This window comes from Enhydra lutris, unplaced genomic scaffold (assembly GCF_002288905.1).
Source record: "Enhydra lutris kenyoni isolate GAN:26980312 unplaced genomic scaffold, ASM228890v2 scaffoldscaffold1, whole genome shotgun sequence".
In the NCBI taxonomy this organism is placed as follows: Eukaryota; Metazoa; Chordata; class Mammalia; order Carnivora; family Mustelidae; genus Enhydra; species Enhydra lutris.
The window spans coordinates 19,588,907-19,612,148 of NW_019154085.1; the positions used below are offsets into that span (position 1 = coordinate 19,588,907).

A 23,242-nucleotide genomic window follows, 5' to 3' on the forward strand; every position below is an offset into this window, starting at 1 on the left:
CTCTTAATTTCCTTCCTGCTTCTCACACACAGCACGTAAGGTTTTCTTACTAGAGTAATGCCATTCCTATGTCTTAACCCACTTACATGCCAACAGTTATCATGTGTCTTTAAAAAAAAGCCTCTAAAAATATTTATATCTTATGTCTAAAAAGATAGTGCTTTTTAATCACAACAATATCTCGGTAGTGGTAGAACTTAGTTTAAGTATAATCTAAGATGTTTAATTAAATTCTTTTTCTGCTGGAAGGCATTAAAATGTAAATTTTTCTTTTTATATATTGGTTACAAGGAGGCTGCTTATTCTGCAAATATTTGAATATCTACAATATGTGGTATAGTAGGCATTAGATTTATAGGAATAAACAAGATAGATTTATATGCCTTAGCATTTATGAAGTTTAGAGTCTGTTTGGATTATGAGGAATTTCTTTTCTTTAGGAGATTTCATGTGACTTTTTTTTGTTTTTGCCTTTTGTCCTTTAGAAAATTAATATTTACTTCTTTATTGCTTAGTCTTACTACATTAATAGGTAAGAAAGGTAGGAAAGTCAACCAAATACAAAATTTCTTTTGTACTGTGAAGAATTGAGTATTCCAGTAGAAATCACTTTCTTCTAATGTCTTGAAAAATAATATATGCTTCTCTTGTTCCCTGACATCTGATATATCTAAATCAGGGCTCTCAGACTTCTAGTCCAAGAGTTGGATTTTTTTCCTAAAGTTCAGTACCTTTTAATAGAAAAGCACTCTCAAGTTCCTTTTCTTGCTGTTCTATTATACTAACATCTGAAGTTTTATACTTTAAATTACCTGTTCTATCCCTGAAGATGTTTGATCTAAATGTTAATACGTAGGCTTTCACAATCATTGTTTAGGATATTGATGCTGGTTGATGTGTTGGTTTGTATTTTGCATTATTATCTGTGAAGATGATCTTCTTGAGGCTTCTACTTGATAACTTTTGTTAGTTGACTCAAATATGTTTTATTATGGACACATAAAATGATTGTATTTCTGTAATGTGGAACTTACTCTAAAGTATCTGATATATTTTGAAGAGAAACTTAATGTTTAAGTTAACATTTTCAACCTATTTCTACCCTAAGTTGTAAAGAATACCGAAATGCCTTAGAGGAATTATCCAAAGCGACTCAGCGGAGCAGTGCCGAAGAAGGGCTTCCAACAAACAGGTGATCCGTGATTGAGTAGAATTCACTTCATTTGGCTGTATCATTTTTTAAACACTCGTGCTTTGATACTTCAATTTTATTTTATAGCATATTATGAGTGTGAAAGTTGCTAGGATACTGACAGTGGCACTCAAACTTTAGCAAACAATTGACAGAACAAAATTCAAGTATAGCAAAAGGCCTTAAACAGGGCCTTTGGATACAGTTTTCTGATACATGACATAGAAGTGTAGTATATATTGCAGACTTAAACTTACAGCATTTTAAATTCTCCTTGTTTTCATTACTTGTGAAATTAGTAACCTACTGCTTTACTTTGTAATTTAAAATATTTGTGAATTTTCCATAATACTTAAAGATCCCAAATAGTTTAAAAACAAAACCAAACCCCCCACCAGTTCTTTTGGTATATTCAATATTTTAGACATTTAGACAGAAATTGTCATCGGCTCATTATTTTGGTTCTTATTGAAGTAAGTTTTACACCTTCACTAAGGTGACAAAATTTGATCTGGATTTATTTATTATCATGGTAACTAGCCTGAGAAATATGAAATTGGTATTTTCTGTAATTGTTTGACTTACAGGTGCTAAGATAGCTCTAATGAACTTGGGGAGATACTATAAAAGCCTCTGCTTTCATGTATTTTCCATACACTTTTATATTTACAGTATTTTGCTTTCTTTTTCTTAAGTCCAGTAGACATTTCAAGACTTTTTCTTCTGTGTTAATAACGTGTGTTTATATAAATTATGAATCAGATTTTGGATACCGTGATTGGGATTAGGTGGGGAGTAGATTAATGTAGGAATCATTTTCTGTCCAAATTGTATGAAGCTAACTTTTCCTTTTTTTTTTTTTTTTTGTTCAGTACTTTAGATAGCAGACCAAAGAGTAGCAGCCCTATTAGATTACCTGAGGTCAGTGGAGGACAGACAAACCGTGCAGCAGAAGCAGAACCACAGCCAAGTAAGATTATACATGGAGGAATACTTATTATTAGTGTTATTTGTAATTATGGTTTGAAGAAGAAAACATTAAATAAGAAATGCCAGCTGGCAAGAATTTATTACTTCTGGTCTTTATGATATAAGAAGCATTAAAAAATTTTTGTATGTCCTCTTTTGTAAATATTTTGCTTTTCCTTGATCTTTACCTTATTACTAGATTTGAAACTTCTAGAAATTCATAGATCTATGCAAAAAGAAGCAGAATCTGCCTTTTTAGAGCTTTCAGTTGAAAGTATACAAGCTGAGAGAGACTTTTTAAGAAAAAGAATTTATTTATTTGGGAGAGAGAGCATGAACAGGGGAAGGGGTGGAATAAGAGGAAGAAGCAGACTTCTTGCTGAGCAGGGAGCCTGATGTGGGACTCGATCCCAGGACCCTGGGATCATGACCTGAGCTGAAGGCAGAGGCCTAACTGACTGAGCCACCCACGTGCCCTAAGAGAGACTTCTGAAAAAGTTTTCACAGTATTGTTGGCATTGTGAAAAGAATTTTTCACGGGTCCTGTTCTTTAATCCCCACAATAACCTCATAAGAGTTATTTGACATATCCCCATTTTTTGGAAAGAAAGTTAAGACTTCAGTAACCTGCTCAAGATTATAGAGGTAGCAGGAAGTTGGGATTTGAACAAAGCTCTCTGGCTTTGTCAGGAATGTACTCCCTACAAATAACAGAAAACTCAAGTGACTGCTGAGGCTCAAACAAACAGTGTATTTTTGTAAAATAGCAATGTCCAGAGGCAGGCAGTTGCTGGCATCGGTTCAGCTAGTCAGCATTGTCATGACAAGAGAGGAGTGATTTCTTTATGATTCTCTTAAGTTTTCCACATGATCAGAATGTTCCAGTTCATGTCTCCACTTGGAATTGAAGCAAGGGAGGTAGCTACAAGCTGCGGCTGTTTCCTTTAATAGGAATAGAGAGGCTTCCCCTTTCCCCTTGTTGGCTAGAACTGAGTCTCTTGGTCACCCCTCTCTGCAAGGGAGACGGGGACTGTAGTGACTAGCACTGCCCTTGTTGCTTTTATAAATCATGATTCATTTTCTGGGGCTTTCCACATTGCTGCCCCAAACAAAATTGCAGTTCTTTCATCAAGGAACAAGATGGGCTTGGGTATTAAGGAGGCCATAATGGTGTCTGCCACCCTAACTAAGCACTTTATGAGTGATATTTTATGTGGATTTTGTAGATGGCAAATGTACAAGATTAGAATCATATGTGCTAAGCTCATAGATCATACATAGATGATATAAGTATACTAAACTCCAAACTAAGAATGAGAGTATAGAGTAAACTTTAGTAATATTTTTGGCCATCTTATACTAATTTCTGAAAAATGCTGAAAACATCTTAGATTTTGCTGTGTTAAAATATAGGAACACAAATGATATAGAGATGTTATTTTTAACTCTGAGTTCTTGTAGATCGTAGTATTGCTCTGTATTAGTTTAATTAACTGTTGTAATAATGTAAGAATTTAGTCTTGAATTTTGTTGCTTAAGATATTATGACTGCTGGGGTGCCTGGGTGGATCTGTTGGTTAAGCTTCCAACACTTGGTTTCAGCTCAGGTCGTGATCTCACAGGTTGTGGGATCGAGCCCCGCTTTGGGCTGTGTGCTCAGTGGGGAGTCTGCTTGAGATTCTTTCCCTCTGTCCCTCCCTGCAGTGGTGCACACATGTGCTCTCTCTCTTAAATAAATAAATACATCTTTAAAAGAAAAAAGATTATGACTGCCATGTAAAGATATTTTGGAAAGATGTTCTGTAGAATTTCTCACATTTTGATACACAGTTATCTGAACATTGCTTTTTCTTTTATATTTCTGATAATAAAAGTGCTTGGCTAATAATCCAGCCCCAGACCCCATAAAACATGTGGAATGATAGTCTGTGCAAATGAAAGTATCAGTATGACTCATATTTATTACCCTTATATAATGGTTATTACTAACAAAAGAATGAGTTGAAAATCTTTATTTTCCATCTGCAGTGACCTGTACTTAATATATTACTTTTTATTTTTAGCCAAAAAGGCTTCTGGAATGCTGTCCTTCTTCCGAGGGACAGCAGGGAAAAGCCCTGATCTCTCTTCCCAGAAGAGAGAGACCTTACGTGGAGCAGATAGTGCTTACTACCAGGTTGGGCAGACGGGCAAGGAGGGGACGGAGAGTCAAGGCATTGAGCCTCAAGGTGTGTGAAAGGAGACCAAATGTGATTATTTTACTTGCTTGTGTTTTTATAGCCTTGAATAGATAATTCTTACTGCTGAAACCAGGGCATTCGCTCTTTTCTCATGCCTCAGTATGGCAGAGTGGAAAAAGCATGGCACTTGTAGAGTCCAGCTGGCTTTAGATATTATTGCGATCACTTACTGTGTTACTAAGGATCAGAAATCCTTGGTTTCCATAACTGTGAAGTGGCAAAAGTAATGTCTTCCATGGTTTATTGAGGACTGAGTGACATTAAACATGTAAAACATCAATCTCACCTTGGAATTCATAGTTACATACTTAAATGTTTTCATCCCACTACCCACTCAGACATTTCTTTTCTTTCCCAGTCTCTGTAGGGTTGAGGGTATTGATGTCTGCCTTCATTTTGATATTTAAAAATATATCTACCTGATTGTGTTTGAATATGGGGTAGACCAGGCATCAGTAAACTGTGCTGACCTGTTTTGGAAATAAAGTGTATTGGAACAGAAGCATGCCCATTCATTGACTGATTGGCTGCTTGCGAGTCATATCGATAAATTGAATAGTTGTGACTGAATAAAATTCTTACCATCTGGCCCTTTACAGAAAGAGTTAGATCATGAATTAGTAGTCTAAAAGTTAGCATAATAAATTTTCATTAGTAATTAAGATATCTGTTTAGTATTCTATAGACTTCTGTTGGGCTGTAATCCTTGGAAGACATTGGTGCTTTGAAAAAAATAATTTAGAAATGTGAAACATGGAGGATCACTTCTTCTAGCTCTTGACATATATTCCAAATTTGTAATAATTAGAGTGCATCTAGCAGTAGCTTTGCCACACAAATCAAGTATAAAAAATAGCTGTGAAGTAGACACTAGTATATTTTATGTATTATATGTATATATCTTAGTATATGACAAAGAAAGCATTTCAAGCTGTTGGAGAAGCATTATTCCACACACAGGGAAAACAGTCAGAAACTGATAAAGAAGTAATGGGAACTTGACAAAAGAGCTGTGTTACTGTATTATTTTGGTTTTTTTTTAATCTGTATTTTTTTATTTAAAACCAGTTAGCATATAGTATATTATTAGTTTCAGAGGCAGAGTTTAATGAGAGTATATTGTTATCAGAGGAATCAGATATAAGAAAAATTATTCTTCAACCAGAATTCTCTATTTTTAATCTGGAAATTGCTCTTTCAAAAGGTACTTATATTTTTGTAATAGTTTATAAAGTTTGATTGTACACATAATTCTTGCTCGGGAGTGACTTGACCAGGATAACAAGAATTGACTTACTAGTTTTTATTGTTATGTCAGGGGAAAAAGACAAAATGAACTGATAACCCATTGAAAACTGACTTTACTAATGATCTTAAAACTTTTTAGATGAGGTAGATGGAGGAGATACACAAAAGAAACAACTAATAAATCCTCATGTGGAGCTTCGTAAGTATGAGATAAAATACTGTTAGTTTGGGGACAGGGACTGTAATTGAGAAAACTATTATTTAAGGCTTCTGGCATTATATTAGATAATATCCTATTTCTTGGAATGAATATTGTCTGTGTGCTGACATAAGTTTTACTTAATCTAGATTTGGTTTATAAAATAAACATTATTTAATATATAAAGAAATTATAATTTAATTTATAAGGTGTAATTTAATTTCTAATGTTTAAATAATTATTGTGTAATCTAGAGCCATAGAGCCTTGACGTGTCTAGAATTGTGTGTGTATGCCAGAAATTTATCATCTAGAATAATAAGTACAGTAAAATTTAAGGTGTAAAAGTATAATGATTAAAGTACAGTAACCAGTTTAAAATTAGAAATGGGTCTTATTTTATGTTTGATTTTTCTGTAAGGTCATTAGATGGTTTTCAGTCTTCCCTGAGAATCATTTTAACAGACCTGTGATAAATAGGGGTGTAAACTTAACATGAGAAATGGCATCTCAGAGAAAATGAAATGGTCAGATTTGTCGGGCGTGGGGGAGTGGGCAAGACAGAAGAGAGATTTCTGATTCACAAAAGACAGAAGAGAGATTTCTGATTCTGATTCAAAAAAAGAGAGATTTCTGATTCTCCTTCTTTTTTTAAACACTTCTGTTCATAGAATTTTCTGATGCAAATGCCAAGTTTTACTGTCGCCTGTACTACGCGGGAGAGTTTCACAAGATGCGCGAAGTGATTCTGGGCAGCAGTGAAGATGATTTCATTCGTTCTCTTTCCCACTCGTCGCCCTGGCAGGCCCGCGGGGGCAAATCAGGAGCTGCCTTTTATGCAACTGAGGGTACGTCTTTTTAGTCACTTACTCACTGAGTTGAGTAGTAGCCATCTTTCCCCCTCAGATAATTTGTGAATCCCTTGAACTGAGGTTGTATATAGTCAGCTGGCAGACGAAGTTTTCTGTTTTTCTGCTGGAGAGGACGTAGTAACAATATTTAAAAGAATATACAGGTATGTGGTGTGCAGTTAGAGACAGACATTGATTCGATCCTTACTAAACTCTCTCTGGTCCTGACTTCGACAAATGTAGAATGTAATGGAGAACTTCTAGAAGACTCAGAAGGGTTCCCCAGAGCTGATGAGACAAAGATAAAAATACAAATACTTAACCTGAAAATAGGAGGGCCAAGTTCTTCACCTGCAAAGGTTTATAGAAGATGATGACCATTTGTACTTCACATTCTATTCTCCATACCCTGAAAACAAAATTATCCGGGAAAATGCAGCAGGAGCAAATATCAAGCAAAATGTGGCTAGATAAGAGCTTTCATAACTGTGACTCACTGCATTGTTAAAGGAGTCTACAAAATTTTACTTAGTAGTTTTAAGAAGTAGACTATCTAGTTATGAATTCAGGTCTGGTACTGTCAAAGGTAGAGGCGTCTTGACTGTTTAATCCTCAGGAACTCTTTGAGCCCTCCGTTACTTGAGAACTATGTTCTGATGAAAATGTTCTCTGTGATATCAGAAAATCTCCCTTAAAGCTATGAAGCAAACATATCATTTGGGATGGACGTCATTGGGATGGGACATCAGTTGGGATATTTGGAATGATGTAGTACAGGTTACCTCAGGAAATATTGTGACTGAATGAACATCAATGACGCTTCTGCCTTTTAGATGACAGATTCATTTTGAAGCAGATGCCTCGTCTGGAAGTCCAGTCTTTCCTCGACTTCGCACCGCACTACTTCAATTACATTACAAATGCTGTTCAACAAAAGGTAGAAATCCCAAACGTTGGTTTAATTGGTTTAATTGGTTTAATTAATTAGAATTTTCTGGACTTTTTCACATCCTGAGAGTCCTGGTGGCAGTTTTTTCCATGCTAAGATAGGAACCGGACGTGTCTGGATCTTTTTTGATATTGAGCTCTGATAGAATGCACTCATACTCTCTTTCCCATTTTTGCCAGTGAGGAGCCAAGAAATCCCCAGCAGGTTGCATTTAATTTGTGTGTGTGTAGAAACATTACGATTGGATGAAAATAGCTGCACATTATAATTTGTAATTTTGTCGAGACAGAAATTGGAAATATTTGTTGAGACCTGCATGTGTTGGTCCTTAGGTAGAAAGAAAACCAGTGCCTGTCGGGTTTGCCCACTTGACATTTAGCAATGATCCTCCCAGTAAGTGTATAAAGGAGTCATTAGATTGTTTTTTTTCCATTTATGGTTTATTGCATATTTGGGAGGAAATTATATGTCATGACAAAATTTGTGACTGAGAAATTATAAAGCATTATCCTTTGGGAGAACATGGGATCTAATGTTTTTATTGGCATTGCTGTTTTTACTTCTGAGATTTAAGGGTTTAAGTTTCTTTCAAAGTCCTTTGGTCATATTAATAGAAAATCTTGTTTGGATATTACATGGGTGATCCAGATATGGGTATTAAATTACAGATTTTCTTGTTTAGAGGCCCACTGCATTGGCTAAAATTCTTGGAGTTTACAGAATTGGTTATAAGAATTCTCAAAACAACACTGAGAAGAAGTTAGATCTCCTTGTCATGGAAAATCTTTTCTATGGGAGAAAGATGGCACAGGTAAGGATATTGAACTGTGCAAACCATTTAGCTACTGGAACCTTTTGCACTTCTGGTTCCTGAATGTAATGAATCAGAGAATAACACCTTATTCGATAGTATTAAACCTCACTTGGTAGCCAAATTTAACTTCTACATTGCCTTAGTATTATGTGGAGTTTTGATATCAAAACTATAAGTTTCCTAAGACTGTTTGCATCTGGTTTTTAAACTGCTTTATGATCCAGTATTAAATTTTTGGAGTTATTTGTTAATGTATCTTAAAGTTGATTAAGTAGGTTAGTTTATTCTTCAAGTGTTTGAGTAGCTGAATACCTGGGTGTTAATTCTCAATGATGAATTGAATTATCATCTGTTTTATGTCTTGCATAATTATAATGCACGCCTTATATGTAATTTTATATGTAATATATTTAATATAATATATAATATGTTTAATGCAATTATATAAGTTATGATTAAGTTTTAAAATTAAATTTAAAAATCTGTGTAATGGTATAGGCAACAAGGAATCTTTTTGCATTTCCAGTTTATTACATTAATTAATTATGCAACTCATGCATAAATGACGGAAATTTTTCTTTCTTCTAGGTTTTTGATTTGAAGGGTTCGCTTAGGAATAGAAATGTAAAAACCGATACTGGGAAAGAGAGTTGTGATGTGGTCCTGCTGGATGAAAATCTCTTAAAGATGGTTCGAGACAATCCTCTGTATATCCGTTCTCATTCCAAAGCCGTGCTGAGAGCCTCGATCCGTAGTGACTCCCACTTTCTTTCTAGCCACCTCATTATAGACTACTCTTTGCTGGTTGGACGAGATGATACTAGCAACGAGCTGGTCGTCGGAATTATAGGTAAGTCAGTGAGCATATGTTACTTACAGTTCATGATTGAAGCCGGAGTAAATTGAAGATTATACTGAAATCGGGTTAGTCATAGCTTATTAAATATTTTCACCAACTTTCATTTGAAAATTCAACAATAGCTTTTAAATTTTAGTTACCTTCTGTTCAGTGTCTCATTTTCATTTCATTATCTTTACCAAAAATATCTGTATTCAAAAGTTACTCATAAAGGAAGCCTTGTGACGTTATTAGGAGGATTAAAAGAATTAAATGGAAAAAACCCTTGGGACAGTGCCTGGCAATATTGTTAGCATTCAGTAAACATTGTAGAAGTAGTAGTAAATACTGTTGTTATCTTCTTATATTTACTAACATAGCTGTACTGCTAACCTTGCTTCCTGTAACAGATTATATTCGAACATTTACATGGGACAAAAAGCTCGAGATGGTTGTGAAATCAACAGGAATTTTAGGAGGACAAGGTGAGCAGAAGTTTTGCTTATTCTTTAAATTATTCTCCTGTCTTCCTTATCGGTTAACATTTAAGAAATGGGTACTTTTTAAATCCTAAAAAAATAAGCGGTTATCTCTGATTTTATCATTTCCAAAATGATCAAATAATAAAGGGAATTGCATAGGTGGGGAAATAATTGGTTTTCAAGTTGTGTTAAAATGCCAGAATGAAAAGTTACCCCCCACCAAAAAGCTAGATATTCTGAATAAGGGGTTGTTTTTAATTAACAGTTGAAATCTTCGAAGTTCTCTGAGCCTTGCTGGCTCCATTTGTGCTTTCACACTTCTCTCATCTCTAGACAAGAGCTGGTCTCTTATTTGTCAGGTAGAAGGTGGGGGAATGGGGTAGAGGGAAATGGAGAGAGAATCTTGAGCAGGCTCAGTGCCGAACCTGACTCTGGGCTCGCTGTCATGGCCCTGAGATCCTTACCTGAGCCGAAATCAAGAGTCGGACACTCGACTGACCGACTGACCGCACCACCCAGGTGCCCCCGGGAGCCAGTCTGTTAAAATAGAAACCCCTACCAGAAAGACCCTGTTATGTGGCACAGTGGACACACCCTACCTCCTTTCTGAGACTGTTATGTGTGTGTGTTATGTGTGTGTGTGTCTTTACAGCAGTTGTCATGAAAGAACATAGCTGTTCGAGTCAGCTCTGTAACAGCTTTTTCTCTTTGCTCTTTTATAATCTTAGGTAAAATGCCAACTGTGGTCTCTCCGGAGTTGTACAGGACTAGATTTTGTGAAGCGATGGACAAATATTTCCTGATGGTTCCAGACCACTGGACAGGTTTAGGTCTGAACTGCTGAAAGGGAGCACATGATTTTGAAATGGACTGTGAATGAAAGGGGCCCGGAACAAAGGACCAAAAATAAGCTACATGTTTTATTTCTTCATCACATTCACCACTGTATGCCAAGGCCTTCCCGTTCTGTGGTCGAGTGGGCCGTCTGTAACTGAAGGGTTAAAACACCATGGATTTGCACTTTGGTTTTCGATAACTACAAATTAGCTGTCTTATGCTGGGAAGTTGCATGAACATTTTTCCACTTAAGCTAAAATACAGACACATTTCAAAGGGCTAAAGACGAATGTATGGTCAGAGGTGAGGAGATAAGGGTGAAAAAATGGGGTGTTGGTTTTGTTAACAGTCCTGTTAAGAAAATAATGCTTCCTAGATTTTGGCTTTCCCAGTGTCTCATTTGACATACTCTTTACTTAACATTTGTAGAGGTGGTGAATTTGTTTTGTGTTTCTTACCTAAAAGTATAATGTTGCCTATTATCAGATTTTCTGAAACCTTTAAAAAATTCTGAATTACTCTCTTAATGGCCAGTGAAAAAAATGGACCCAGTCTGTTCTTGTTTTATTGGGGCATTTGACTTAAGTTGGGAATCCTGTTGTGTTCTTAAAGGTAAGAGTGTTTTTTGAGTTTTTCAGTGTGCTTGCTGTGTTTTAAGTTCTGTCTTCTCTGCGGGTGACAGGAGACTCTAGCCATTAACTGTAAGCCTTCTTTTGGAGCTGTTTTTTAAGCTTGTTTATAACTTTTGTGCAATTAATATGTTCAACTGCACTTACCCACACATGCTCATATTCTAGGTTTTCCTCCACTTTCAGGGAAACAGTAAATTGGTCTATTGTGACTAACTTCCCAAAGGGAGAATTACTGAGGATTTCTTTTTTTTAATGGAAAAAATAAATTGGACCTTACCCAAGATATTGGGTGAGACGTAAACACTTGCTTGTTTTCTGTAAAGGTAAAGTGTCTTTTTCAATATAAATAGCGATTTAAATGACATCTGTAAAACTAAGAGGTTTCTAGTGTGGACATCTGTTTCTTAACTTTCTGCACTAGTTTCTCGGCCAGTTCTGATTATTGAGAAATGTTAAGAGATAAAATATTTGTAGTAAGGAACTTCTTGTTTAATAGAGTTTTTCTTTGTTTAAAAGTGATCTGAGACAGTACTAAACTAACCTTGAGGAAATAACAGAAGGACAAATATTTCCTCGTGGCTGCTCTCCCTAACAAGGGTAATTTGGGGATTTATAAAGTTTTATAAAGTTCTCTTTTCAGGCTTCCTCTAATAGCACATTTCTATTGTAACTTTCACAAAATAAGAAAAAGAAGTCTGGGTACATTCCAGTTACAGAGACTATAAGTATGTGAAATAGGAACATTTTGGAAAGTTTGCTTTAGAGAAGGAAAGCATTAGTTTGGTGTTTGATGCTTATTGGATACATGGTTTGTTTTGGACTAGTTAACAAGTTGACCAAGGTCTTAGGACTAATTTTAAGCACTTTTTAAATAAACGTGGTGTGCCTTTTGAAACTCACAGAACACTAGTGGTTTTAATTTTGATATTACAGACGAGAAAGGGATGGGCTCCGGCAGAAGTGAAACAGGTGGATGGAATGTAACTTCTCCAGTCCAGAACAATGTCTCTGTTCTTTTTTTCAGTCAGGATACTTAGGATTGTTTGTCCGTTTCCTGCCCCCTCATTCATGCACTCCCCAGGAAAAGGTAGCTTTCCTTCACTGTAGTCAGGTGGTTTCTTTGTTTTGGTCTCAATACCAAATATGTGGAGCTGGAATCCTCCCCTGGAATAATTCCTGACCATAGTGTGTGTCACGTTTTCCCTGCCCATGACTTGAAGACCTCTTTTTTAAAGCACTGCTGCCTCTTAGATAATTTTGAGGCTAAAGAAGTTCCAGTATAATACGATCCCAAGCAATACTTGCTACCTTGCAAGGGTGATCTGTCCTTTTAAAATGTCTTAATGAAAGGGAAGTAAATTTGTGAGTGGTAGAACTATATATATCCTCACACCGCCCCCCCCCCCCGCTGCTTTTGTGGAGGCCGCTACCATATGTGTATATAAGGGGCTTCCAGTGTTGTGCTCCTTGGTGTTAAGCATTGAATGACCACTCACGTCCCGTGAGTTCCCTTCTGAGGTTTGGAGAATATTGATGTTGAAAAGTTAAGACTGAGGAAGAAATCTTACTACTTTCTTCCTTAGAATAAAATACTAATCCTGAGAAAATGGATAGTAGCACAAGAAAACTCTGTGAACGTGTTGCATTGTATAGACATCTTATTTATAAATATGAAGGGTTTTGATGCCATCAACACTTTATGGAAAAATTAAAAAGATTTACTTTTTCTTACCCAAGTCTGAGAAAAATAAGGGGAATCGGCTATTGCAAGCCCTTTTGTAGTTTGTTGAATAATTTAAATTTGTAGACATTCAAAATTTCCTACAAAATGCTGCTTATAATTTTTTTCTTGATCCAGCCATTAGTGGTTTTCTAGCTTTGGCTTTTATTGGGTATTGTAAATAGGTTTGTATTGGTTTTGGTGGCATCAGTGTCTCCTTGGCATTTTACTGATTAGCATTCGGCCAAGGAAGAGTCATCTACCCGCAGAAAGTTTATTTAGCTAGCAGAATGGAAACTTGTGAATGAGCCTGGTGGTGAAACAGGTCAGGCCATTCATTGTTCCTCAAGTGTCAACATACTGACTTAGACAGTATTCAAACCATCTAGTGCAATGCCTTTTTGTTTATTTGTTTTTGTAACACGGGTGCAGTATATTATAGAAAACAAAAATTACAATCATGAGCAGTTTTATTAATGCTGCTGTGCTGGTTTTGTAAAAAATGTACATTATGTCTTTTGACAGGTTTGATTTTAACTAGAGAAATGACATTGTAAATCATAATATTCTCTTTTAATTTAATACGAAGAATTCAATTAACAATATTGAAAATACTTAATGTATTATATTGTATATATTTCTCTACTTTGGTTCTAGCTGTTTTATATGATTGACATGTTATTTAAGAGATAAAACTGCCTTGACCTTTTGGAGACTTACACTGTAAATAAAGAAGACTTAAAATAACTGAGAATCAGCTTCACTTCGTTTTGAATCACCTTGAATTAGCAAGCGGAGATGGCATTTGGTGCCCAAGCCTCGCCCCTCGCCCCTCACCCCCCATCCCTGGCCTCGAAGTGTTGCCTTCTGTTTGTTCTCTTGCCCTTTGTTTCCCCATAAGATTTGTCTTTCACTAGTAAATGGCCTTCTTAAGTCCCAGAAAAGAGGGTCTTAAGTCTGTGCGTTTGCTTCTGTCAATCATGGTTTCACCTTTTCTGCCCTCCTTTTCTTCATGTGTTTCTGCTTTCCTGGTGGGACACTCAAGAAGGTACTGCCCTTTCTCAGCTTGGAATGGCTGATTTGCCTTGATGGCAGGCTCTCTAAGCTATTAATTGATTCCCAGCCTGTTCAGAGGAGTCTACCTGACTGGACCCGGCTATGCTGTAACCTGCAGCTGCTCCCCTTTGGGCAGCCTGGTCCCCTTCAGTGCGCCTGGGCTCTCCCGGGGCCATGAGAGCCACTGCTTTGGTGGGGTGGTGCTCGTGCTGGGGCCAGGCGCCTAGTTCTCTGTTCCACCTACCTGGAAGTGTCCTGTGGTGGAAATCCTTTTCTCGTACATTTCCCAGCTCAGTGCTTAACAAAACTAAGATTTATAACCTAAGTTTAAAAATTGTGGCTAAAACCATTCCAAATGTATCATCTTAACCACTTTTAAGTATATAATTTAGTAGCGTTAACTATATTCACATTGCACGTTATATCCCTGGCAGGTTTTCATCTTGCAAACCTGAAACTATACCATTGAGCCATTTCTCCTGTTCACCCTGCTCTCTGGTAGACATTCTCCTTTCTGCTTTCACTAATTTGACTGCTTTAGGTTCTTTACTGTAAGCGAAGTCATATAGGATTTGTCTGTGGATGGCTTATGTTACTTATAATATCTTCATTCAACCATGTCATAGCATTTCCTCCCTTTCTTAAGTTAAATGAGGGGTGCCTGGGTGGCTCAGTCGGTTAAGAATCTGTCTGCCTTCAGCTCAGGTCATGATCCCAGGGTCTTGGGTTTGAGTCCTGCTTCAGGCTCCCCGCTTAGTGGGGAGCCCGCTTCTCCCTCTGCCTGCCGTTCCCCCTACTTGTGCTCTCTCCCTCCCTCTCTCTGACAAATAAAATCTTAAAAAAAAAAATGATTTTCTAGGTTGAATGATACTCCATTGTATGTATGTACCACATTTTCTTTACTCATTATCAGTGGATATTTGAATTGCTTCCACCTCCCAGCTGCGGTAAATAATGAACATGGAAGTGCAAATGTACTTTGAAGATCCTTTAAAGAAATTCTTTGGGATAAATACAGAGAAGTTGGATTGCTGGATCCCATGGTAGTTCTATTTTTTTTAAATGTTTTGAGGAATCTCCATACTATTTTCTCTAGCAGCTGTACCATCTCCCAATCCTACCAACAGTCGTACACAGGGTACCAATTTCTCCATGTCCTTTCCAACACTTGGTTACTCATTTTGATGGTGGCCATTCTAATGAGCGTGAGGCAGTATCTCATTGTGGTTTTGATTTGCATTTCTCTCATGATTAGTGATGTTGAGCATATTTTCATATGCATGTTAATCATTCGTATATTTGGAGAAATGTCTGTTCAAGTCCTTTGGCCATGTCTAAATTTGACTTCTTGACTTTTTTTGTTGTTGCATTGCAGGAGTTCTTATATATTCTGGATGTCAACCCCTTATCAGATGTATGATTTGTTAGTGTTTTCTCTCATTCTGTAGCCTGCCTTTTCATTCTGTTGATTGTGTCCTTTGATGCACAGAAGTTTTTAAGTTTGGCTTAGTCTGTTTGTCTCCTTTGCTTGTACTTTTGATGCCATATGCAGTAAATCATTGCCAAACCCAATGTGTTGATGCTTTCCCCTTCTTATAGTTTTACAGCTTTAGGGCTTTATCCTATTTTGAGGTAACTTTTATATGTCATAAAATAAGGTCTAACTTTACTCTTTTGCATGTGGATATCCCGTTTGCTAATACCATTTGTAGAAGAGACCATCTTTTCCGCATAAGTGGTCTTGGCACCCTTATCAGGGATCATTTGAGCACATAAGCAAGGGTTTATTTCTGAGTCCCATTTATTTATGTGTCTGTCTTTATGCCAGTATCACAGTATTTGATTCCTGTAGGTTTTGTAGTATGTTTTGAAATAGGTAAGTGTGAAGTCTCCACCTTTATTTTGCTTTTTCAAAATTGTTTTGGCTGTTTGAGGTCTCTTGAGATTCCGAATGCGTTTTAGGATGAATTTTTCTATTTCTGCAAAACAAAAAACAAACAAACAAAAAAAGCCATTGATATTTTGATAGGGATTGTGCAGATTGCTTTGAGTAATATGGACATCTTAATATTAACTCTTTTAATTCATGATCACAGAATGTCTTTCTACTTTTGTGCTGCCTTTAATTTCTTTGACTAATGTTTTATAGTTTTCAGAGTACAAGTCTTTCACCTTTTGGTTGGGTTTATTCCTAGAATTTTATTCTTTTTGATACTACTGTAAATGGACTTGGTTTCTTAATTGCCTTTTCAAAGTATTCATTATTGGTTTTTAGAAACACAAGTGATTTTTTTAAAATTAACATATAATGTATTATTAGCCCCAGGGGTACAGGTCTGTGAATCGCCAGGTTTACACTTCACAGCACTCACCATAGCACATAACTTCCCCATTGTCCATAACCCCACCACCTTCTCCCTACCTACCCACCCCACCCCCCCAAATTCCTGGCAACCCTCAGTTTGTTTTGTGAAATTAAGAGTCTCTTATGGTTTGTCTCCCTCCCAATCCCATCTTGAGAAACACAACTGATTTTGTGTTGATTTTCTATCCTGCAATTTTACTAAACTTATTTTATTACTATGATTTTTTTTTTTGTATACATACTCTTTAAAGTTTTTTTCATGTAACATGATGTCATTCACAAACAGATCTTTTTATTCTTCCTTTTTAATTTCCATGCCTTTTATTGCACTTTCTTGTCTCATTGCTCTGGCTGAGGCTTCAATGTTATTTTGGATGTAAATGTCGAGGTGGGCATCCTTGCCTTGTTCCTGACCTTGGAGGAAAAGCTTTCAGTGATGCTAGCTGTGGACTTTTCATATATGACCCGTATTATGTTGATGTAGTGGTCTACTTTTAGTTTGTTGAGTGTTTGTATCATGAAAGTGTGTGCAATATTGTCAGATGCTTTTTCTGCATCGATTGAAATGGTTAAGTGGTTTTTATCCTTCGTTCTGTTAATGTGGTGTATTACATTGATCTTCATATGTTGAAGCATCCTTGCCTCTTGGGGATAAATCCCATCTGGTCCTGGTGTCTGATCCTTCTAGCGCACTGTGGAATTCAGTTTGCTAGTGTTTTGTTGAGGACTTTTGCATCTCTGTTTATCAGGGATGGCGCTCTATAGTTTTCTTTTCTTTCAATGTCTTTCTCTGGCTTTGACATCAGGGTAATGCTGGACTTATAAAATCATTTTGAGAGTTTTTCCATCTCTTCAATTTTTAGGGAGAATTTGCGAAGAATTGGCATTAATTCTTCTTTAAATGTTTGGTAGAATTCACTAGTGAAGCCATCTGGTCCTGGATTTTCTTTGTTGGGAAGCTTTTGATTATTGATTCAATCTCTTTACTAGTGATAGGTCTGTTCAGACTTTCTATTTCTTTGTGATTCAGTCTTGGCAGATTGTATCTTCTAGGAAATTATCCATTTCTTGTAGGTTATCCAGTTTGTTGGCCTATGGTTGTTCATGGTGTTCTCCTATATCCTTTTTTATTTCTGTGGCATTAGTTGTAATGTCCTCTCTTTCATTAGTGATTTTACTTATTTGAGTTGTCAGTCTTCTTTTCTTTTCTTTCTTTTTTTTTTTTAAAGATTTTATTTATTTATTTGACAGAGAGATCACAAGTAGGCGGAGAGGCAGGCAGAGAGAGAGAGAGAGAGGAGGAAGCAGGCTCCCCACTGAGCAGAGAGCCCGATGCAGGGCTCAATCCCAGGACCCTGGGATCATGACCTGAGCTGAAGGCAGAGGCTTTAACCCACTGAGCCACCCAGGTGTCCCTTGGTCTTATTTTCTTAATCTAGCTAAGGGACTGTCAATTTTACGGATCTTTCCAAAAACCCAAGTCTTTTGTTGGTTTTTTCTATTCTCTACTTTTTCTCTCTGCTGTAATCTTCATTATATCCTTCCACCCGGCACCTTGGGATATAAGGTTATTCTTTTTTTCGAGTTCCTTGAGGTGTAAAGCTATGTTGTTGATGTGAGATTTCTTTTTCAGTATACACGTTCACACCTGTGAGCTTCCCTCTTCATTCTTCTTTGACTTTATCCCATAAGTTTTGGCATTTTGTGTCCAACTTTTCATTTGTCTCAAGATATTTTCTAATCCCCCTTGTGATTTCTTCTTTGAACTTGTGGTTGTTCAAGTGTGTGTTGTGTAATTCTCACGTATTTACATATTTTCCAGTTCTCCTACTGCTATTGATGTGTAGTTTTATTCCATTGTGGTTGGTAAAGATACTTGGTGTGATTCCAGTCTTCTTAACAATTCCTGCCCAAAAGAAATCTTCTTTCTAGAACATGTATTCTGATGTCTTATGTTGAAACAAAAGAGAAGGGAGAGATCCTGGTAAGTGTTTTGAAATTGAATGTCACGAATGAAACGTGACTACCAGTTGCTGCCCTAGGGATTTTTCCCGATGTCTTTACCTATTAAAAGAAGGGTTCCCCACCCCCCAAAATCTCTATTCCTGATTGTTAAAACTGAAAGTAAAAGCTATGAAATCATCATTTTACTGTAGTAAATGTCTTTTAAAGCATCCTTGGAATTAGCGGTCTTGGATTTGGCTCTGATTGGTTGTTTGCAGCTTATTCATTCAAAGTTTTCACATTTGTCAGAATATGTGTAACAGGGCAGAGGAAACTTTTAACCTTCTAAATCCTCACCTTTAAGACATTGATTGCATTTATATGGGTCTCAGCACTGTATCATAAAAGCTGCCCCTGCTCTTAGGGTAGAGGAAGGAAGTATTTTCAGGGAGTTTGTTAGGGTTAAGAATGGACCAAAATGAGGTTGCAGTGGTGAGAAGTGGCCAGTAGAGGGCTCTGAGGTACTGGATTCTAAGCTTTCTGAATTGGCTCTTCAGAGCTATGGGAAGCCCTTAGAGGGACCCCCTGGGATGAGGAGACCCAAGTTCCAAAAATTTTTTACCAGAGTCCAAAGTGCCTTTTAAGCTACTTTTTGACAAGAGTCTGTTACATCTTAGAATATGTAGTTTTCAGATGGATGTGTAAATTAGAAATAGCTTAGTATTATTTTTTCCTAAAGATTTTATTTATGTATTGGAGAGATACATAAATAAGGAGATAAGGAGAGAAGGAGATAAAAAGAGAGAGCGGAAGAGAGTTCTAGAGCATGAGAGGGGGAGGGGCAGAGGCAGAGGGAGAAGCAGACCCCCAGATGAGCAGGGAGCCCCATGTGGGACTCGATCCCTGGACCCTGGGATCATGACCTGAGCTGAAGGCAGATGCTTAACTGAATGAGCTCCCCAGGTACCCCTACTTTAGTATTTTCTACTCAGATTTGTAATTCTTTTTTTCAAATGAAGGTAGCACTAAAAGCTTTTCATTTGAGAAAGCACAATTTTGATAAATTTGCTGTCCATACACCGCTGAAATAGAATCATAAGTACAAATGAGTGACTATCAGAAAAAGGACATTAGGAAAAGCTAGGAAAATCTCAAAGTGTGTGTGGACTTTAAGAAGAAAGCACCAATATTAGTTCATTAATTGTGACAGTTGCACCTTATTAAGTAAGATATCAGTAGTAGGAGAAGCTGGGTGTATGGAAACTATACTATCTTTGTATTTTTTTCTTTCTGAAACAAAAACCAAGTGATTATATTGTAGATAGGAAGAGTGTCATCTAGAGATGTTGAATTTAATGAAATTAAACTAGAAGGTCGTTTTGTCCTCTGTTGTCACTTTCTTCCTTCCCCAATTCAAAGAACCAACTGCTCTTTAGAAGATGATAGGCAAGTGGAAAGAGGATATACTTGCATGTCTGATGGCCCTTTCCCTGCTATCTTGCTATGGGCAGCTTCTTCATGCAGGTAAGAGCAGGTAAGAGCTGAGGGGTACCCATCCGCCACAGATCTCCAGGGCTCTCACTCTGTGAGGCCCTCTCCTCTCTGGTACTCTGTCCCATGAACTCAGCTACCTTGGGTGTTCCCCAAGGAGTAGAACAGGATTCTCCTCAGTTGCCCCTCTCTCTGCTTTGGCCTTGAAACGTTCCGAACATCATCTGGGACAAACTGGGCTCACCTCCTTTGTTCCCCACCGCTCAAGGATCTGCTGTCCTTTACTGGCTGATACCCAGTTTTTGAAAACTGTTGTTCTATGGATTTTATCTGGTTTTCATGATTGTTTCAGTAAATCTGGGCCCTATTACCTCACTTTGGCCAGAAGCAGAAGGCGAAATTGGATGGATTTATAAGGATTATATCTAAATGCAATGTTGAATTATAGACACAGTGTTTCCTCTGTCAAAGTAAAAAGTAGTACTCTGTTCATAACTGTTGTAAAAATGATTTAAAAAATCCAGTCCCTTCTAGTTGAAGTCCTCTTTTCCGTAAAACACTAAAATAGACAACATAACTAAGAAAAAAATTGTATTTATTGTTTTGGTGGGGGGGGGAGAAGGAGAGAGAGAATCTCAAGCAGGCTTTACACCCAGTGCAGAGCCTGATGTGGGTGGGGCTTGATCTCATAACCCTGAGATCATGACCTGAGCCAAAATCAAGAGTTGGACGCTTAACCAACTGAGCCACCTAGGTGCCCCTCGGAAAGAAAGTTTTAATTCAATATGCAAAAATATGCATTGGGGTACCAGCAGATAATTGTGATCCTCTACACAGATAAACATTATCACCTGGCAGTGCATGTTCTGGGGAGAAAAGAACCCTGAGCCAGGCTCCTGGTGTTGCCACCATATTTGCCTTTTAGCTTCTCGTCTTGAAAACACTGGTGAACTTCAAGGCTGTTCAAGAATGTCTTGAACATTGGGCATAACTAATTGCCCTATAGCTTATTGTAGCAGAGCTTGGTAGGTACTTATGGATTTTTCCACATAGAATTTGATGGGCATTTCTATTGCTAATGTGCTGATTGATCTGGGAGAAACCCATCTGGCAGCTCCAGCCAGCCCTTCAGACTCTGATTATCATCATCCCTTCCAGTGGTAACACATAAGGTATCATTATGTCATTAACGAAGTACTCCTTCAGGAGAGCCCAGCTCAAGCTGCTAGCAGAAGAGCACACCCTGATGTTCTAGAAATGATTCTACTAGTAACATCTGTTGGGACTAGTCACACTACCATTGTATAGGGGCCCTGCTGTAGCTTTCCCGTGCTCATTTCTAAATACCCATAGGTGGAAACTGCAGAGATAGATTGCTCTTAATGTCAGAGATATTGCTTTTCCCTTCCATCCCCTAGAAGTGAATGCAAGGTAAGTGACACTACAGAAGATGGGTGTGATGGCTCTGAGAAATCCAGGCTCTTCGATTATGGTGGAAGGTGGATACGCACTGCCTTAGTCTAAGCCTGGAAGCTGTATCTGGTACATTCTCTCTGCTGCCAGAGTGAGATTTTTATCTCCTCCTTCCCATGAACATGGTGTGTGCTATTTCACTATACCGTATCAGCTACGCTTTGCTGTTGTCTGCTGGTGGTAATAAATACCTTCACTCATTCAGTCCAGAAACACCTATGGAACATGTACTCTTGATGAGGTCCTGCTGCTGCAGAGATGAATGACCTGCTCACAATCTCAAGACACTGGTGGAAATGGACATACAACAAATCACCCTAAGGTGTGAGGTAAAGATCGATACATGTTGATTTTGTGAGTGGAGGTAAGCTTTGTTCTCTGAGAATATTTATTCAATTAGCTACATGACAAATTTGCCAATTTGAAGAATGCTTTGTTTTAGCGACTTTAGAAGAGATTTATGTTTTATTTGTTCTTTATGATGTGAGCTTGATGCTTTCTGCTTTGTAAAGTGTCGCATCTCCTCTGTGAATGTCGGGGAGAAGACAGCTTGGCGTGAACAGCTAATTTTAAGCATCTCTCATGGAACAACCTGAATTGTTCAGTGAGGGAAGTTCTCTAAGCTAAGGCAGGAGGGTAACTCCAAACCCTTCTGAGGACATCCAAGTGAAATCCCACCTAAAAACATATTATTAATAGCTTGTAGCTGCTCGGTGAAGGCAGGGACCTTTCTTTACTCATTTCTATGTTCCCCGTAACAGCTCTTTGCATAGTTGAACTGGAGGCAAGCCCATGGAACTCTAGGGACAGAGAATGACTTAAGCAACCACAGTCTCTTCTGTATAAGCTCCCATGACTCTTGTCATGTGACTTGGTTATTACCATGACCCTCACTGGTTGACCCAACCCTTCTTTATGCCCAAAGCAACTCTCCAAATAGGCTGATGTACAGAGCCCACTAGCCTAGATCATCCCACTAGATCAGGGATGATCTGGTTTGAGGAGTGTGTCCAGTAGAAAGACTCCATGTTGGATGATGCCTAATGGATTCCATCAAATTCTCTTTTTTGGCCATTTGGATTTTCAGAGAAGGCAGTAGAAGCAGTGGCTGTGTGTGTAAGTTGAAGCAGCAGAGGGAAGCTAAGAAGGCAGCTGAGTCCCGAGTATAGTGGGCTCAGTAGAGGAAGGAGTGAGACAAAGCATGAGCAAGGAGAAGGTCAGAGGGAGAAGCAGACTCCCCATGGAGCTGGGAGCCGGATGCGGGACTCGATCCCAGGACTCCGGGATCGTGACCTGAGCCGAAGGCAGTCGTCCAACCAACTGAGCCACCCAGGCGTCCCAAGAACAGTTCTTATTTAAATCAAAATGCCTTGCTATTCTATTTTAATGTGTTTTGTACATATAAATAAACTCAGGACTGGCAAATACATGATTTTCATCAGATACACTTTGTTTGATTGAAGATTAAATGCTTTTGTAAAACATGTCCTGTTTGAAGTTGAAATTTCATGTTACCACAGGAATGATCGGCAGAAGCTCATTTACAATCGGTAAATTGATTTATGAGAGTACCCACAGGGTTTTAGCTGTTATTTTTGGACTTGCTCCCCAACCCACACAGGCAATTAAGTAAGAGTCAGAAAAAAGGAAACACTCATCTGAATCATCTTTTAAAGTCTAGGTTCCGCTCTGAGACAAAGGATTTTATTTCCTGGTCTCATATTGAGCATATACACTGGTCATATTTACATGGATGGGCTCTATTTTCTGCAATCGTCCAGTTCCCCTTCCATCTTTCCTTAGTGTGTGCCTTTTAAAGAAAAATGACTCTTTTAAAGAAAAATTCCACCCTTTTAAAGAAAAATGCCTCTTTCAAATATGTAAGGTACATTTGATGGACTACTGCCTACAGTACCCAATATTTACCCCTCCTTCAGGGACTT

General features: G+C 37.7%; 1 protein-coding gene across 4 annotated transcripts in view; it reads left to right on the plus strand.

The window, feature by feature from the left end:
• LOC111145703 (phosphoinositide kinase, FYVE-type zinc finger containing) overlaps positions 1–13,724 on the plus strand; it is a 77,668-nt gene extending 63,944 nt beyond the window's left edge. For all 4 annotated transcript variants that reach the window (XM_022500842.1, XM_022500832.1, XM_022500853.1 and 1 more), the window contains 10 exons: positions 1,109–1,192; positions 2,065–2,162; positions 4,225–4,389; positions 5,789–5,848; positions 6,519–6,695; positions 7,532–7,635; positions 8,330–8,458; positions 9,050–9,311; positions 9,710–9,784; positions 10,510–13,724. In XM_022500842.1, coding sequence (XP_022356550.1) covers positions 1,109–1,192; positions 2,065–2,162; positions 4,225–4,389; positions 5,789–5,848; positions 6,519–6,695; positions 7,532–7,635; positions 8,330–8,458; positions 9,050–9,311; positions 9,710–9,784; positions 10,510–10,625 — 1,270 coding nt within the window. In that variant the 3' untranslated portion in view covers positions 10,626–13,724. The remainder of the gene's footprint in view (positions 1–1,108; positions 1,193–2,064; positions 2,163–4,224; positions 4,390–5,788; positions 5,849–6,518; positions 6,696–7,531; positions 7,636–8,329; positions 8,459–9,049; positions 9,312–9,709; positions 9,785–10,509) is intronic.
• The last annotated feature ends 9,518 nt before the right edge of the window (positions 13,725–23,242 follow it).